The following is a 17894-nucleotide window of genomic DNA, read 5'->3' as shown; positions in this document are numbered from 1 at the left end:
ATGAGAGAGGGAGAGTGTTTTCAGTGGTGTCTAGTCTGAGAATACGTATGGTGTTGAGCCCGATTTTATTTCAAGGTCTTCATCTCGTGTGAATTTGACGGGCGAACATGTCGGCTACTGTGATTTCTCGGTATTGCCCATGGCAATTGATTTAGATATGCTGTGCGCTGTGAAGGTCATTAAGGCCTCGGACACTATTGTATTATCTAATGACGACGTGAAATTTGATAGAAGAAAATTAATGTGCCCACCGATCGAGCATTTATTCAGATTTACACATCAATTTTCAACTGGTCAAACTACTTTAAATGCGGCTTGAAAGAGACTCGCTAATTCTTGAAGCAAATTGCTACTCAGACAATTTGCTATGCGTCTTTGGAAGGCATAGAAGACTTTTGGCAAGGAACAGTTTCAGCAGGTAGAGGTTGTTTTCGTCTGCTGCCTTTATCTGTGCTACGGCAGAGAATTATAAAATGGCCCAACAAGACTTGACGAGGATCACCGTCCTTGCCCAACACTGTTTAGGTATTATTAATGATGGTATAAATCAAGAGGCTTCTGTGTGCGGTAAGGAGGGCAATGCTTTGTATGTTGAATTTAAGCCAAAGTTGAGGGCTACTGCGTTTGGCTTTCAACAATTGAGAAACTATGAAATGACTTTTATGATCGCGAATACACTGGTCGTTGCCAAGAAGTACGAAACAGCTCCAACTAATTACAGCTTAAGAGTTTTGAAGGCTACAATCGCTGAACACGTTCTGGCAGCAAACTATAGTGTATCTTAGTGTATCTTTGTTAGACGACCGCACAGTTCCAAAGGAAGAAAACTATCCTAAGGGTAACTTGAGAGATTCTATGAACGCTTACCACGCCAAATATCACGAAGCTACCATGGGATAATTTTATCGATACAGGGTCGAATGTTTGACTAGGACTATGGCGCTAATCAAAGAGACTCTCACTTTCAAAAGTAAAAGCGACGCGGTTGGCGACCCTGTCGCTGCTTCAAATCTTCCATTGAAGAGTTCGGTAGAGAGCACTTGTCTATATTTCCTGTTAGATTTGAAATTTTAAGACTATATCGAAGAGCAAAACAGGTTTACTCTGCGGGTTAAAAGTCTTGGAAGCGTTAAGATCATTGACCAGTACGTGCTACTTTGTTTCTGACGAAGATCTCTTCCACAACTTTGGAGAGTTGATGGATGAATCACAAGAATCCTTTGACAAGCTGTACGACAGTTCCTGTCCCCAAACTGATGAAATATGTGCGATCGCTAGATCCAATGTTGTTTACGGTGCTAGGCTAACGGGTATTGCAGTTGCACAGGCAGTTTCGTCCCTGGTGGTCCAGGTGGAGACGTGTTAGGCAGGCTCCAACTGACAAGTTTGTAGAGTGTGCTATCCCAAGATCACTGGCGCCAAGATTAATAAGGCTATCATTGTTCATATAAACAACGGGAAGCTGTTTATATGAACTATGCAATGAGATGTTACGTAAGCGGTTTTAATTTTGAATGATGAATTTTCATAACCCAGGGAGAATTTGAACAATCTCACATCCTCTCAGCGGGGATTGACTTAACACATTTTATGGTAATGGAGTTATTCTCTGCGAAAATATCAAGGAAACATCCTTCATCTATAATTTGTGAAAAGGTAATATATATAATCCCTGAGGTTAATGTCTTCACAATCTTCAAATAGTGAACCTCGCTGTCCAAGGTTCTTAATCTAGTGGCAGCTCGTTCGGCAGTTAGAACTCTTTACGGTTCACTCAACAATTTGAAACCGACTAAGAATATTCTGACAGTAGCAGAACGAAGTAATGGTAGGTAGAAGTACATATGGAATATTAATGGTAACGGTTTGGTCACATTCAAAACCATCAGGTTCTGAAACCGAAGTTTGCTAGCAATCAAGCCACGACGAAAAGCCAAATAAACATCAAAATTCCTTATGTGATAGGCACGAGCCTATGGCCAACTTTGTCCACCAGGAAAAGGGCTGGGATGGTCATGACAACGTTCAAAACATACTGAATGGAACCTGAGACTAAGACAGTTGATCCACTGTAACCGGCCATCTTGAAATTGTAGACCATAAAGTACATCATAACGTCCATACCGCAAAGTTGTTGCCATATTTGAGCAGAAACGCTGATGATTGTCTTTCTGATGGTCTTCTTACGGAATTGGCGCCTGTAACTGAAGTCGACAGCTTTTCGATCGATCATTACCTGTTCCTTCATCTCTTCTAACTGCAACTTGACTTGTGCATCTTCACGATTACCTTTAGCGGCAACAATAATGTCAAAGGACTCTTCCAAGCGACCACGGTTTGCAAGCCATCTTAGAAATTTGGCAAAAGAAAGTACCAACCAACTGTGGTAACAAAATTTATAAATCCGGATAAATAGGAAGAGCATCAAATTATCATCCACAACAAGTCCCTTTGGAATAAGAGGAAATATGTGATACACCGATAGCGTAATCAGCGGAACGGCTTTACAATTTCTTGGTACCAGTTGGCGCATCAGCCAGCTTATGATGAGTTCCACTTCGATTGCCACAACCTGCGTATTGGCCAATAATTCATGGGGGTAAATACTCAAGGCGAACAAACATTCTCTGAGAATTAGAAAAGCTTCCAATAATTTACGAAACGTCCAGTCAAAAATGCTAAAAGAGATGTCTTGGCGGAATATTAAAGTCAGCCACGTACTTACCCTTCATATATAATACCGCTCGTACTTTTGCAGGGGACATAGAGATTTGATCAAATCTTTCCATTGAATATCAAATAGACAGAAGCAGATTCAGGTGTACGATAGCAGGGAAACGAAGGAATAGAGCTAAGGCATTAAGGTTAAGGAAGATATTTAGTAGTCAATTTCATTCAGTAGGTTACCATATCAATTCCATTAGTTGTTTCGTTTTCTGCTGCTGGTCCATTTGTCCAAATCCTTCGCAATCGGGCCAGAGCAAAACCTGCAGATCCAGAGCCAAGCTGTGCTACAAGCCGGAAGAAAGTCTCTACTCTAATTTTATGCTCCTCCATAGTACTGTTGGTACCAGCGACTAACATAGGCCATTGCAGCACAAAGTAACAGTATGATTTTAGGAAGCCACCGGTTCCATCAAAGCAGCAAGCTGTAGATATCAAGTCTTCGACCATCGATTGAACGAACGCATTTCCCTTATCTATGTTCAGTAGCTTGGTGAAAATAGTTAGTAAAGCCGCCAGTGCATAAGAACGATGGGATATATCTAACCATGACAAAGCGAGCTTTTTACCATCAACATAGGTTACTGCGATATTATTGGAGAAGCTCGTATTATTCTCATTCATCTCCTTAGGATAGTAAGGATGACTGTTGGGGACAATACCGCTTTTGTCAATAACCTGAAAATCCAATTGCTTTCTCACACTGCTAATCAACTCAGTGATCGCACAATAGTCTTGTTGAGACTTCCCTTCTCTTCTAAGAATCTTGATGAGGTCTTTCATTATTACGACCAGCTCCATAGAATACCCATGAAACAAGCTGAAACCCTCATCACTAACAATGTTCAGCTTGCGCAGCGCACTAACTTCTTCCAGTCGATTGCATATTAGAAGATCAAGCTCTTCGCCAGTCTTGAGAGTGCCTCCTTTTGGAGAAACCAATCCCGCCAGTATTTCGATAGAAGAATACCACGATTTGCATAAAAAAAATATCATCGAGTGTGCTTTCTGCGTATCATTCTTCGAAAGCAGATCTTTAGCACCGCGGAGATGGGCTCTCCACTCTTGCCGTGTATGCGATGCGCTGTCACAAGTTAAAACGAGGATAGTTAATAAAATCGAGTCCAAGCTTCCCATCATGTCCCGTTCCATGGCTGCAGTTAAAGTTTCCAAACACCTCCGTAAATAAAGCTTATAGCTACTCTGATCTTCAGGTAAAGAGCTTTTACGATGGGATGATCGAGCACCGCAAGCCAGCAGTGCGTACAGGAGATAGTGCGAGTCTCGTGCATATATCATCAATATATCTCTGACAGGATTAATCATGATGCCGTCAGAACTGGCTTGGAAAGGTAAAATAACATTAGAGAACTCGTTGTAGAATTCTTTCATATAGAATTGGTTTTCTCCTGTCAAGTTCAAGTAGCTGAAAGGAACGTTGGTTTGAAACATGACCTGCTCAACCGAGGCAGAACTGCCAGGAGTGATTCCATTTGGTATTGAGTAAAACGGACTTTCAGGCTCCTCAATAGCCGTCATCTCACTTAGAGTTGAGTTAACTAAATCGCTAAGATCATTTGCCAACAAGGGAGCCCAATAAGCCGTGAAAGAATCATGTAGTTGACCAGCCTCTACCTCGTGAGGTCTGTTGCCAGTACTGGATACAACTGGAGTTGCAGGGGTACCTCCGCTATTAGTTTCTTCCCCATATAATGCAGTTTGTATACTCCCAGCTTTAGGTAAGTGAGTTACTTTTCTAACACTGTATTCAGCTTCTTTTACTTGTAGGTACTGACAACTTTTTTCAAGTCTATCACAATGCCAACAAACTGGTTTCCCTTCATCGCACTTTTCATTAGTTAGTCTTAGCTTTCAATCGTATATTGAAGGAGTTACACTAACGTACCTTAATCTTTCTTCGTTTGCACTCTTTGCAGCCGTTGTGGCTATATCTTTTACGCGGCGTACCACTCACTCTGGCCATCAGATTTCCGCCACATACGACTAGCCTTAACCGTATTACCTCGACGTCTGTTAACCAAACTCTTTAATACTTTAATCTGACACTTTTTGATGAAAAAAGATATCAACTGAGTTCCTCGATGCAAGAACATTTACCCCCACGAAACTTACATGTAAGCAGAGCAAGGCTATTACATGTCAAACTGGTTTTAAGTCATGAGTGGAATAAGGTTGTTATAAAATTGGATCACATCCATATAAGTATATCTCGAAATGTATGTGTGCACATATATATGATAAAAACTCTTGCAAGTTTACTCGCTGTCAGTTGTGTCGGACTCTCCTTGTAAAACCATCAGGGAAATAATGGAATCGGCCACTTGGGCAGCAACGACTGAGGTAATCTCGGCTGCGGTATCGTAGGGTGGAGAAACCTCAACAACATCTCCTCCTATGATGTTAATACCGTCTAATCCATCTAGAACGGTTAGTAGTTCTCTGGAAGTCCATCCACCTGGCTCGACAGTACCACTAGCAGGAGCCGTCGAAGGATCCATAGAGTCGACATCAACAGTGATGTACACAGGGCTGTCCCCAACTCTTTGTTTGATTTTTTTGATAATTCCGTCTGCACCAATCTTGTCAATGTCCCTGGCCAAAATTCTGTCAAATCCACAACTAATGTCGTGTTCAACATCTTTTTTACCAGGGTAGGGGCCTCTAATGGCAGCATGAATAGACGTATCAGATAATAGACCCTTTTCATGAGCCCAGTGCAAATACGTACCGTGATTCAACGATTGATAGTCCGTGACGTTCCCACCAAAGTAATAAGGATTCCAGGTATCCAAGTGAGAGTCAAAATGAATGACTGAGATTTTCCCCCAGTTCTCAAAAGCAGCTTTAATTGCTGGAAGGGTGATGGTATGGTCACCTCCAAGAGTGACAATCTTAGGATGATCAAACTTGTTTTTTTTCGTAACAGAGTGTTTTCCTGCAGCTCTGTTGGCACGATAGATTTGGTCGATGGCGATTCTGTTGTCGAGCGGAGTCACTGGTGGTGAGCCACAATCAACAATTTTTGCCCAGTTTTTGTAAGGGTTTAGCTTCTCGTTATAGACAGAGTAAGCGGGAGCCAATCTTCTGGAACCAAGTCTAATACCTGATGGCCCGAATCTAGCACCTGGTCTATAGGAAACTCCAGAATCAAATGGAGCACCAATCACCGCGATATCAAAGGATTCCTTTTCGTACAATTCAGGATCAAAACAATTGGTCAAGGGAAGATGAGCGAAGGTATCAATGTACCCAAATTCACCACCACGGTAAAGAACCGCTGAGCCATTGATATCTCTCAGATCGTCAGGGTCTGGATACTCGTAGTTGTCATGGACAGCAAGACCGCGAATTTCATCTGGGAGAGGAAGTGGTTCACGTTTACCCTTGACAGTCACAGCATCCGCAACGCCATCCAAGAAATTGCCAAAGTAGGCATCCAAAAATGACTTGTTGCCAGTTGTTTTGGTGTGAGGAGAAGCTTGATGATTGGGATTTCCATCGCTGCGTTCACAGCTGAGAAACATCTGCTCCGGGATTGAAGCAGCTTGGATGTAAGCTGCTGACGATAGTAAGAGGCAGCTCTTAGTGATTTTCATATTGGTCACTGGTCTGTTGGAAGAAAAAATTGAAGAGTATTGAAAGAGAAGAACATTTTTTAGTGACTTCTTATAAGCAAATCTGGTTACCGTTCGTTGGCAGCTAGGATGTAGCTGTCAGGTTGTAGCATATGTTAGCTTAAAACTTAGCGTTTAAAATTAAGCGCCGGAATTCTGTTTCCCCGCGCAAAATTTCTTATCGCCCTGATAACATCTCTTGAAGAAAAGATCGTTTTAGGAGAGCCAGCAAATGATCCGAATAGTCAGCTATTGGGTCAAGGCTCAAGCTGACGATATCTTGCAATTGATGTAATGTCAAAGTACAAAATTGCGCTTCTATACCGCGGGTTTTGAACTTGATTCGTTCTGCATTAAATACTATTGATCTTGGTTTGAACAAAGACTATCAGCTCTGGTATTTAACGCTAAGAGTGACTTTTTAAAGCATTTTTGATGTCAACTTTGGCTCTTTGGATACAACTCAGTCCGATTCATTCATACTAATGAAACATGATCCCATTTTACAGGTATTACCTGATCAGAAATCAAAGCTGGTGATAACCTCGCGTAGATATGATAGTATTAACGGAATCCAAGAGAATCCCAGTGAAGATTGTCATAGAAACAAAGAGTTTTGGATAATTCTGAAGGCATCCTTACCTCTCGTTACCACTTTCTTCCTCCAATTTTCCTTAACTTTGGTTTCTATCTTCTCGGTAGGGCACATTGGCAAAGATGAACTGGCGGCAGTCTCGCTGGCGATCATGACGTTTAACGTCAGCGTATCCATATTCAACGGAATGGCAACTTGTCTCGACACGCTGTGCGCGCAAGCATATGGAGCCAAGCGGTATGATCTGGTAGGCATCTACTTCCAAAAATGCACTTGCATGATTCTCGCTGCGTACATTCCCATGGCTTTCATATGGTGTTTCTCTTCTCACCTCTTCGCTCTCATTGTTCCGGATAGGAAATTAGCCGTCTTAGCAGAAAAGTTCCTGCGAGGCATGTCATTAGGTGCTCCTGGCTATATCTTCTTCGAAACGGGAAAGCGGTTCTTGCAAGCCCAGGGTATTTTTGTTGCTGGGCAGTACTGCCTGTTCATAGCTGCACCAATAAACCTGCTTTTGAATTATTTACTGGTGTGGAATAAGCATTTCGGTATTGGGTTGTACGGAGCACCATTGTCGACCTCTATTTCTTATTGGCTAATGAGCCTACTGTTACTCTGTTACGTTCGATTCATCGATGGCAAAAAATGTTGGGATGGAATCAATCTGCAAGAAGCATTGAGAGGATGGGGAACCATGTTCAATTTGGCTCTTAATGGAACGGCTATGATGCTCTCGGAGTTCGTTGCTTTTGAAATTTTAACCTTATCCGTTTCCAGATTGGGAACGGCTTCTTTGGCAGCACAATCTATTACATCCTCGCTAGCAACTTTATTATTTCAAATCCCATTTGGTATTTCTGTTGCTGCTTCGACGAGAATTGCGTATCATGTGGGTGCAGGATCCATAAATATGGCTAAAATGGCAAGTCGAATTACTCTCAATTTGGCTCTAGTTGTGGGAGTTCTGAGTTTTTTGGTTGTTTTTATTTTCAGAGCTAACATAGTTCGCATTTTCACTACTGACCAAGAGGTTGTGAAGTACGCCACTGTTTCTGTCGGAATTTTGGGTATCAACCAACTGTTCGACTGCTCAAATGTTTTACTAGCAGGCTGCCTTCGGGGGCAGGGGCGTCAGCATATTGGCAGCGCTCTGAATATATTCGTGTATTACGTTATAGCTGTACCGCTGGCGCTGCACTTGGCTTTCAAAACAGGGCTAGGTCTGAAGGGTCTATGGATAGGTATTGGAATTGGTGTTTCAATTCTCGCCATAAGTGAGGGTTATTTCGTGCTATTCAGGTCCAATTGGCCTGCGATTTTGCAATCAGCGCAGAAAAGGAATTCGCTAGGTTCATAATAGGTAGAAATCCACTAAGACGGAGAGTAAATAGCGTATCTCTGAAGAAATGTCGCCAATCTTTGATCGATTTTATTAGCCACCGGCCACCATATAGCTGTTCGTAAAATCGCCAAATATGTGATGATATAAGTCGTGCTGGAATCAGTCATTGACCTTGGCCCCCTCATCAGGACTAGATTATGTTTATTGCACTAAGGCATTTCTGGAAGAGAATCATGAAAGGGACGCTTCTATTTTAGACCTTTTCTTCTAATGTGGCAGGTACACCTTCACATTAGTTTCTGAACAGGGTTTTTTTGGGTTTTTCTCGTCTTTCCACGCGCAGTAAAGCTTTCAATCATCAATGATAAATGATGTAGAAGAAACTGACTTAAGCTCTTTGAAAGAAGTGTGTATTTAATATATCGTCTATGAAGAAAACTTTTTAAGCTCCTCAAGCTTTAGGCAATATAAAAAAAGTGTCTTCTATGATACAAATACCTTTTGATTTGAACTATTGTATTAACGTTGCTCGACAAGCGATTAAAAACCAAATAATTCAACAGATTTTCTCTGCAAATCTATCATCCTAAACTATCTATTGCAAGATCAACTCTCGACTACCTTTTGCTTCACAGAAGCGTTGGCATCTTTCACCATACTGCCCATCTCAACATCAACACCCTCCAACAACGTCATGTTATAAGTTTGACTACCAGATTCCCCGATTTCTTCTACAGTCATATTATCATATACATCCTCTTCCTCCACCATTCCTAGGTTCTTAACTGGGAAGATTTTGCAGACAATAACGTACAAGATTAATGGACAGAAGAAGCTGAAGACGACACTGCCATAGAAAAAATTTCTCATCCCCTCCGGAAATCCACTTATGGGACTAACAGCATCTGCTAAACCGGGAAGACCAGGTACCATACCGCAAATCCAGGTGAAAATTGCTCGGAAATTAAAGCCTTTTTTGAAGTAGAAAGTACCATCAGGATCTGTAATGTAAAGGTGCGATAAGGGTAAAGTGCCTCTGCGAATAATATGATAGTCAGCAACAGTGATAGCTATTATTGGCGTGACTATCACCCCAAAGGAGCTCATTACTGTGATGAATACAGAGGATGTATTGTAAAAATTCCATGGTTGAGTGGCCCACGAAAGTAGAGCCGTTATTATGGCACCTCGTTTTATATTAATATAACGAGGTAGTACCCCTGCCAGATCCATTCCTCCTGCGAAACCATTAGCGAGAACATTGAAGCTCATCTGAGATGCCATGAATGCCAAGCCGCAGAAAAAAGAGGCAGCTCGAGCACCCGGCGAATAGTCATTGATTAACCACTGAAGGCAGATGTCAGTGGGAAGCCATAATTCAGTTCCATATAGCTGCTGTGTTGCTGAGGCGCAGAGTAATCCCATAAGAGGGACGATAGTACCCGTGATCATAACAGCCGAGATGATTCCCAAGTACATCTTTTTTCTAGAACTTGAGAAACGAGAGAAGTCTGATTGGTTTGTGCAATCAGGTGATAGGGCACCATACCAAATAGTCATGGAATATAACCACATCCAACCTGTGTAGCTCTTGCTCAAGGTGACAGGCTCCGAATAAAGAGGACCAGCTCCATGGTTTTTAGCCAGAGTAGCGATAAACACCCCTACCATAGCGATTATAGTGATCAGACAGGAAAAATTGACAACTTTGTTCATTTTTTCTGGCCTCATAAAGAAAAAGGCATATTGCAACACCTGAAAGACGAGAAATCCTATGAAATCTCTGGTTGTCATAGCTACACTTGAGGAGAAAGTGTTTTCCAAATTCATATAGCTTTTGCTCCAAGAAGAAAACATAACAACAAAACCTAAACCACCAAGCCAGCTTTGCGAACCATAGAAGACGATGGACAAAACAATCCTTATAAATATACCAATTCCTGACCCGTAAATTCCAAAAATCATTCGCTGACAAACAGTGTATCCTATTCTATACTTCGCTCCTGGGCCAGAATTAAGACATGTGTAAACGCATATCAATATATTTCCGAGCGTCAAAGCTCCCATGGTATGCTGGATGTTAAGACCGAGCGATAGCATTGCCGAACCCGTACTCCATGTCCAAATTGTGATATTGGGTATACCCCAATAACCAAAAAAGGACCAAAAGCCCCAGATTCTTCGTTCGAGAGGTATCGGCTCAAGATCAGGATTTCTGAGTACAGTCAACGAGTCTTTCTCATGATGAGGAACTTGCAGAAATTTGTCGCATCTCCTGAGCGTTTCGACGTCAAAAAGCATACTTGTTTACTTTAATCTTTACTAGAACCTTAGCAAATAAGCTTTTTCCTATCCACTTTATACAAAACAGTTCAATTCGCACACTTCAGCATCACTTACAACTATCGACTCCACTTGCACTTCCACTTCCACTTCCACATAGTCTTGAAATTACTTATCTAGCGACTTGCTCGCTCTTAAGGTATCAGTCAGTTAGGTTCGAAGGTTTCGTATCTTACTTGTTGATAAGCTTTTTTTTCATTCGAGATAGACCTGATTTTCCGCGGCTGCAGGCGCGGTTGCAGAGATTTGCGCGGGGAAATTTTGGGTTCTTAAGAGAATGCGACTTATCAACCATCAGTGTACCGATCTACTCGCTCGTGTCGAACTTATATGATACTTTTCATATTATCTGAAGTACGGGATGTCATCCAAGTACGTGGCATCGAGATCAACAGATTTCACAATTGTTCAGGATGCGCATGATAAGCTGCTCTGTTTTTGTGAAGAAACATTAATGCTAAAGTAGTATTGTGAGCATTTAATGGCAATTGGTGGGGATTTAATTTTTTTTAAATCTGAAACGTAAAACACTGTAACAGCTTATTGTCTTGAAGGCTAAGCACATGGATTTCGCTATGAATGACATAACAGCATTCTGATCGAGTGTGAAAAGATTAAAATTGTGATTTCCAAGCAGGCGGATCTTGTTTCGAGAGTAGTCTCGTGGTCGCCTGTTTATTTGAACGAGATAGCCTGTTATACTATATATACTGTGTATCGCACTTAATTTACAGTACAGAGTCTTTTAGGTTGGTAAGATAACCTCAGAAACAGATATAGTTAGCGGAGTATGTTCTGAAGCTGGTGATCAGATGCACTATCATAAAGATCAGTGCGTTTTTTTCAGCCTACAAGAAACCTTCAAACGAACAGCCTCGACAATACCTACATCTTCGCGCATCGGGCACTGCATATGTTGCCATGGAAACGAAAATGTCCCGAATTTTGAACTTCGTGATACTTAGAATAATCATAATAAAGACTACAATACAATAGCTATGCTAAAACTTTATCGGCCCACTCTCTAAGGACCTCTCTAATTACCCTGGTCACTTTGTCAAGCTGTTCAGGAGAGATAATATATGGAGGCATGATGTAACATAAATTTCTGAAAGGTCTAACATACACTCCTTTGGACACAAATTTGTGGTGGAACCACAAGGAGTCAACTGATTGTTTCAATTCCAACACGGCAACAGCTCCAGTGATTCTAATATCAGATATCACCGAACTAATCTTGCTGTCTGACAAAACATCCTTGTACAATCCATCGAATAGCTGCCTCTCGATGCGTTGCACCTGCGTTGTCCAATCACCTCGTAAAAGTATATCTAAAGACTTATTGGCGGCAGCACACGCGAGAGGATTACCCATGAATGTCGGTCCATGCATGAGGCACCCGCCCGTTTGAAGTTCAGGATTAGAAATGGTCATAGCGATTTTGGGAGTTGTAACGACGGCACTTAATGTCATGTATCCACCGGTCAAGGCCTTCCCGACGCAAATTATATCTGGATAAACATCAACCTGAGAGTCCTTTGGAATGTTCATATCATCTTGATAAGCTCTACAGTGGTGAAAGGCAAACATAGCACCTGTGCGACCGAATCCCGTTGCAATCTCATCCATAATAAGCGGAACATCGTATTGATCACATAGCTTCCTAACCTCAATTAAAAACTGCGGGTGGTAAAGTCTCATTCCACCCGCACCTTGCAAAATTGGCTCAAGCACGACAGCGCAAATTTCTTCAATTTCGTGCTCGAGCTTGGAACGGAATACTTCTAAACACTCTGGATCAAATGTGACCGCTTCGTTAAAGAGCTCCTTATTTTCGAGGTAGATATTTGATGTAGGTAGCGTTGGCACTGTAGGGGGGCCCGTAACGAAGATATTCTCAGCCACGTAACCAGCATAAATGGAATGCATAGAACTCTTTGGATCACAAACACTCATTGCACCAATAGTGTCGCCATGATAGCCTCTTGAAATAGTCAAAAATTTGGTTTTCTTGAATTCCGAGTCACTAGCAGGAGTCAAGCTCCATTGGTATTGGAGAGCCATCTTCAGGGCAATCTCCATAGCGACTGAGCCCGAATCCGCCAGGAAGCAATGTTGCAACTCACTGTGATCTAGCAATGTTAAAAGCTTCCCAACGAGTGAGACAGCAGGTTCATGCGTCAACCCGCCGAACATAACGTGGGACACTTTACTGATTTGTGACACTAGCGCATCATTGATCTCTTGATTATTATAGCCATGAATTGCACACCACCATGATGACATAGCATCAATCATTCTGTAATCTTTGGGTTCCTCAGAAGCCAATATCATCTCGCAGCCTCTGGCTTCCTTGACGGGATAAACCATCATTGGATTGCTCATAGATGTGTACGGGTGCCATATGTGATCCCGGTCATACTTCAAGAGGTCGTTAACAGCGGTACTGAACTGCATTTTTACCGCTAATCTGTTGTGTTCTCCTTCGTGAAAATGATCCAAAACTTCCAGTTTTTATATTCAATCATAAAATAACTCTCAAAACCCAATAAAGTATGTCGACCCAGTCTTATTCAGTAAATCGTAAAAGTCATCTTAGACTGACTCAATTGATCGTTGAAAATGTTCCTAACTTTCGTAAACAGCATTCAGATCGCTTTGAATGACCATAATAAAAAATTTCAGGAAAGTTGCCTTGCGCTGTTCTTTAGAGATTTTGATTTTCAATGATTGAAAAATTGAATCATCAAGTTAGACCTTCCAACATGACTCAAAAATTACATCAAAGTCAAAACAATCTCAGAAAATTTTGATAAGAGTGTTGCGTCACAAATTTTCAAGAGGGATACGAGATCGAACCAAAACTAATCAATTTGTTGGCCAATCTGTTCTGCAGGCGTGAAATAATGAAAAATCACCGAAGTCATGTCACTGACACTCATAATTATGTTGCGAACGGCCAAGGAAAGTTGTCCTATATAAATAGGAGACAAACCGTCAGAGCATAAGACTCCTCTATAATAGCTCTAAAACCAAAATGACTTCCATTGAGGAATCCTCACCCGCTATTCCTACAGCACAGCCAATCATATTCGTGACCGGTACGGATACTGACGTTGGGAAAACATTTATTTCCACATTGCTTGCTCACAAATGGCGAGCTAATTACTGGAAGCCCCTACAAACTGGCATTGAGTCTGACGATGGTGATAGCGTGACAGTGAAGACTGCCAAATGTGATGCATCCTGGATGCCAGAGATTTTCCAACCAAGGTACGAAATGATCAAGCCTTTGTCACCATACAAGGCGATGGACTATGAACCGTCGATCGATATACAACTTACTGATTTTGAAATCCCGAAAGGAAGTGAAAAAGCACCTCTAATAGTCGAAGGAGCTGGCGGAGCGTTTGTTCCAATAACAAAAGACCTAAAAACGATGACTGATCTGATGAAGCATTTGGCGATAACAAACACTCACCGGCCGTTTAAGATTATCGTGGTTGCCAGAAGTGGGCTGGGGACTTTAAATCATACTCTACTGACAATCAACTATTTGGAAAATGAGGGTCTCAGTGAACACATCCTTGGGATTGTAGTCAATGGTGAGAAGAATCAAGGAAACGTTGAAGTTTTACGCGATTACGGGCTAGAAATTTTGGCCGAGGTAGAGACAACTAGTTCACCTGCGTCCGCCCTGAACTTCATACCACCTCTTAATGGGCTGTTGTAGTAATTATTTATTTATTTAGTTTTGCATGACTCAAGACTCAAGAGGGCGACTCATGCTGCAAATTTTTCGGTGTTCAACAATTCGAAACCGATGATTCTAAAGGATGACTCCAGGCTCAGGTATTCAGTCAAACAAAATGATATAAAAGCTTGTCGTTCGTTATCAAATCAATTTCAGAGTTTTGTCGAGCTATGCAACCCGTAGTTTATAATTTCCAAGATGGCTGAAAAGCGTTTTACTAAATTCAATTGGTTATCACTTTTAGGTATTGCATTCTCACTCACAAGTTCATGGTTAGGTGTTTCATCATCACTGGTTGCAGGTCTGTACAGTGGTGGTCCTGTGCTGATTATCTATGGTCTGATCATTGGAGCTGTGTTTACGATTATGTGTGGTCTTTCGCTATGCGAATTCTCATCGATGCTTCCTAACGCGAGCGGAGTATGCTTTTGGGTATTGAAATTATTATCTGAGCCACTAGACCCTGAAGTGATGGAGAAGGAGGCCATTGAATGTGATAACGATGATCTCCTTGATATCACAGGTGATGGGCCGCTAGCTGATGAGCTAGATGAGCCTGTGCTGGAATCTTACTGCAGTGCTGAGAACTTGTTTATCACTAAAAAATGGAAAAAGGATCTGGGGATTATGACTGGTTTGTTTAATTATGCTGGCGCTGTCTTCACTAGTGCCAGTATTTGTGCTTCGCTATCGCTCAGTATTCTTGGTGTTTACTCTTTGATGCACCCAGACTACGAACTTCGCCATTGGAATGTATTCCTCACCTACGAGCTTCTTAACATCGCCATGGCATTCGTTGCTAGTTGGGCCAGATGGCTACCTGCGATCTCTCAATTTGGGCTGGGTATATCCGTTGTCTCTTATGTGCTGACTTTCTTGATCAGCATAATATCTCGTAGCTTCAACCACAGCGAACAATGGCCCACTGGAAAAACAGTTTTTGGAGAGTTTACAAATACTACAGGATGGTCCTCTTCAGGTATGGCATTCATTGTTGGATTGATCAATCCATTGTGGTCATTCGCAGGAATTGATTCGGCAACTCACATGGTCGACGATGTTGGATACAGTGCGTCCAGAAAGCTGGTGCCTCGGATTATTATTGCTACAATTCTTCTTGGTTTTGCAACAGCTTTTCCTTACGCCATCGTGATGTTTTTCTGTATTACTGATTCGACCCAAGTGGTATCAAGTATCCTTCCAATTTTACAGATTTACTATCAGGCTACCGGAAACAAATCTTTGAGTGCTTTCATGCAGTCCTGCTGTATAATTACTGGGTTCATCTGCGGTGTTTCAAGTAGTACTTGGCAAAACAGAATCCTGTGGTCTGTCTCGAGAACTTATCATCTGATTGAATGCGACGAGATGAATGCTAAAAAGGCACAGGTTGTAGCAAAGATTGCCAGCATCAGTCCAACCATTCGCATCCCGGTCTATGCTCACTTGCTGTCCCATTTCTTCGTTGCAGTTATAGGCTGTATCTTTATGGGTTCTAGTACCGCATTTAATGCCATCATCACTGCTTGCATCTCAATTCTGTTGCTTTCCTATGCCGTTCCCTGTATCATCATGGTATTTGTTGTAGGCAAGAAGAATTTTTACAGAAATATTGCCAGCGAGCAGCAGGCCCTCGGATTAAGCCACCAAGTTGAAGAGAGCAGAGCCAGCTGGTATCTGGTTCCGAACATTTTGACCATCTGCTGGGCTCTCTTTTGCCTGATTTTCCTTTCATTCCCCTACGTTATTCCTGTCGATAGCAGCAACATGAACTACGTCAGTGTGGTTTATGGTGTGATGGCAATACTAATTGCAATTGCGCTTTACTAAAAAGGGTGAAACGACGAACTAAATAGTAGAAGCAATCGCCAATGCAGAGAACGCTCGGCAACTAATTGAATGCTTATAATGTGTTCAATTCTAATTCATATGAAATTTTTCACCGTTCTAGGTAATTGAGAAGGCAGCTTTTGAAGATGAACTCAATATAGCGACCTTTGCGACTTGAGCTTCGCTATTACTGCGATTTGCGTTGCAGAAGGAGACGAGTTGTCTCTAGAAAAGTTTCGTTGCAATGACAATTGTAAGCTTAAATCAGTACTATACAATGATTACGATCCCAGGGGAATAATACATAGATTACGACAATTTAGTTCAAAACGGTAAACCAAAACGAATAGCTTAGAAAAATTTGGTTCAAGATAATAAACCCGAAAATTAGACATTTTCCTGTTCATTGATTTCAGCGTTAGACTTGCATGATTCTCCACGATACGGCTGACAATCACGAGATTAGACATTTGTTATCACCATCTCAGGCCAAAGGTACCTTAATTTATAAAAGTCTGCGGATAGATTTTATTCCGATGAGAGACGATCTGTTCGCCAAAACATAAAATTCCAAAACATAAAATTACAGCGTTTAAGTAAAATACATTCTATAGCCAATATGAGTGAAACTCGCTTTGTTTCAGCAATCTTTTCACTGTCTAAAGCCTGGAGCCTGCTCATATATTACAATCTGGCATTTTTGCGAGGCAGATGGAATGATCTTCCTTGCAAATTGCTAACATCGAAGGCCGAAAGTCTCATCAGCCATTATGTTCGTGGCTAATTGAATAAAAGCGCATAACCTTAGCAATCTATGCTTCCAAACTTATGTCTTAACCAAAGGCAACTGTGACATCCTTTTGAATTGGAGAGTACTCAATATAGCGACTATGATAATAATTAAGTAAGCATTCCCACTGTCAGTTCAGCTTCATCCCAGACTCCTCAATACAGATAAACCTGGATGATACCCACTTCTTTGGTTTTTCCTCGTCTTCAGTTAGTATAATGAACTAATTTAAAAAGAAGCATTGAAGAAAAAAAGAGGGCATCTCATCTCAGCTCGCGTCAAAAGACATCACACCACAGATGACACAGAATTCACGAATACATCAGCAAGCTATGCCGAAGTCCAAGATACTCTTAAGAACTAGTTTTAATAGGTGAATTTACAATATCCCCTGAAGAATGAGCCAAGTTTAAAGTAGGAATGAATGGATTCAATGGATTTAAGGTTTTTAATCTAACCTAGACTCTCTTCGCTCGACAAAGAGAACATTAGCCGTAGGTGACGAAGCATCGACTGCCCCATGCCCAAGTGTACATACTAAGAAGAACCAAAGAGGTTCTTGCATTGAGGGAATGATGTGACAATAATGCTTAACTAGTCCTGAAACAGCAGCAAACTATACACTAGAGGTACGGCCCGGACTGGATACACCTAGGTTGCAGCGGCAGAACTGAGAACCCCAAGATCAAATTCCCCTTGGTGAGATATAAGTCCCTTGTGGATTCACTCAGGTGAACCGAGATACCCTTCATATTCTACCAAACCGCCATAGCATTTTTGATTGGGCGCTAAAATGTATGCCAGTTTCTTGCTTTGGACACTACACTCATCGACGGTTGTATCCTAACGAACAAAACGAACCTGCCTAGGAAATTACAATT

General features: G+C 41.6%; 8 protein-coding genes across 8 annotated transcripts; 3 read left to right on the top strand and 5 right to left on the bottom strand.

Annotated features, from left to right (window-relative positions):
• Positions 1 to 1954: 1954 nt before the first annotated feature.
• On the bottom strand, positions 1955 to 2533 carry TDEL0G04900 (uncharacterized protein; the record flags this gene model as incomplete). The annotated part of the gene is made up of 1 exon (XM_003683020.1): positions 1955 to 2533. One exon carries the CDS (start codon positions 2531 to 2533, stop codon positions 1955 to 1957), a length of 579 nt encoding a protein of 192 aa, XP_003683068.1.
• A 362-nt stretch (positions 2534 to 2895) lies between these two features.
• On the bottom strand, positions 2896 to 4708 carry TDEL0G04890 (Zn(II)2Cys6 transcription factor; the record flags this gene model as incomplete). Its single annotated transcript, XM_003683019.1, has 2 exons — positions 2896 to 4572; positions 4631 to 4708. 2 exons carry the CDS (start codon positions 4706 to 4708, stop codon positions 2896 to 2898), a joined length of 1755 nt encoding a protein of 584 aa, XP_003683067.1.
• A 292-nt stretch (positions 4709 to 5000) lies between these two features.
• TDEL0G04880 (agmatinase) lies at positions 5001 to 6341 on the bottom strand (the record flags this gene model as incomplete). Its single annotated transcript, XM_003683018.1, has 1 exon — positions 5001 to 6341. One exon carries the CDS (start codon positions 6339 to 6341, stop codon positions 5001 to 5003), a length of 1341 nt encoding a protein of 446 aa, XP_003683066.1.
• Positions 6342 to 6844: 503 nt separating this feature from the next.
• On the top strand, positions 6845 to 8311 carry TDEL0G04870 (MATE family efflux transporter; the record flags this gene model as incomplete). The annotated part of the gene is made up of 1 exon (XM_003683017.1): positions 6845 to 8311. The coding sequence occupies one exon, from the start codon at positions 6845 to 6847 to the stop codon at positions 8309 to 8311; it is 1467 nt and encodes a 488-aa protein (XP_003683065.1).
• A 591-nt stretch (positions 8312 to 8902) lies between these two features.
• Positions 8903 to 10597, bottom strand: TDEL0G04860 (nucleobase cation symporter-1 family protein; the record flags this gene model as incomplete). Its single annotated transcript, XM_003683016.1, has 1 exon — positions 8903 to 10597. One exon carries the CDS (start codon positions 10595 to 10597, stop codon positions 8903 to 8905), a length of 1695 nt encoding a protein of 564 aa, XP_003683064.1.
• A 1038-nt stretch (positions 10598 to 11635) lies between these two features.
• On the bottom strand, positions 11636 to 13096 carry BIO3 (adenosylmethionine-8-amino-7-oxononanoate transaminase; the record flags this gene model as incomplete). The annotated part of the gene is made up of 1 exon (XM_003683015.1): positions 11636 to 13096. One exon carries the CDS (start codon positions 13094 to 13096, stop codon positions 11636 to 11638), a length of 1461 nt encoding a protein of 486 aa, XP_003683063.1.
• A 580-nt stretch (positions 13097 to 13676) lies between these two features.
• On the top strand, positions 13677 to 14372 carry BIO4 (dethiobiotin synthase; the record flags this gene model as incomplete). Its single annotated transcript, XM_003683014.1, has 1 exon — positions 13677 to 14372. One exon carries the CDS (start codon positions 13677 to 13679, stop codon positions 14370 to 14372), a length of 696 nt encoding a protein of 231 aa, XP_003683062.1.
• Positions 14373 to 14591: 219 nt separating this feature from the next.
• On the top strand, positions 14592 to 16223 carry BIO5 (Bio5p; the record flags this gene model as incomplete). Its single annotated transcript, XM_003683013.1, has 1 exon — positions 14592 to 16223. One exon carries the CDS (start codon positions 14592 to 14594, stop codon positions 16221 to 16223), a length of 1632 nt encoding a protein of 543 aa, XP_003683061.1.
• Between the last annotated feature and the right edge of the window lie 1671 nt (positions 16224 to 17894).

Source organism: Torulaspora delbrueckii, chromosome 7, assembly GCF_000243375.1.
Source record: "Torulaspora delbrueckii CBS 1146 chromosome 7, complete genome".
NCBI classification, from domain to species: domain Eukaryota; kingdom Fungi; phylum Ascomycota; class Saccharomycetes; order Saccharomycetales; family Saccharomycetaceae; genus Torulaspora; species Torulaspora delbrueckii.
This window is presented reverse-complemented; position numbering and strand designations above follow the sequence as displayed.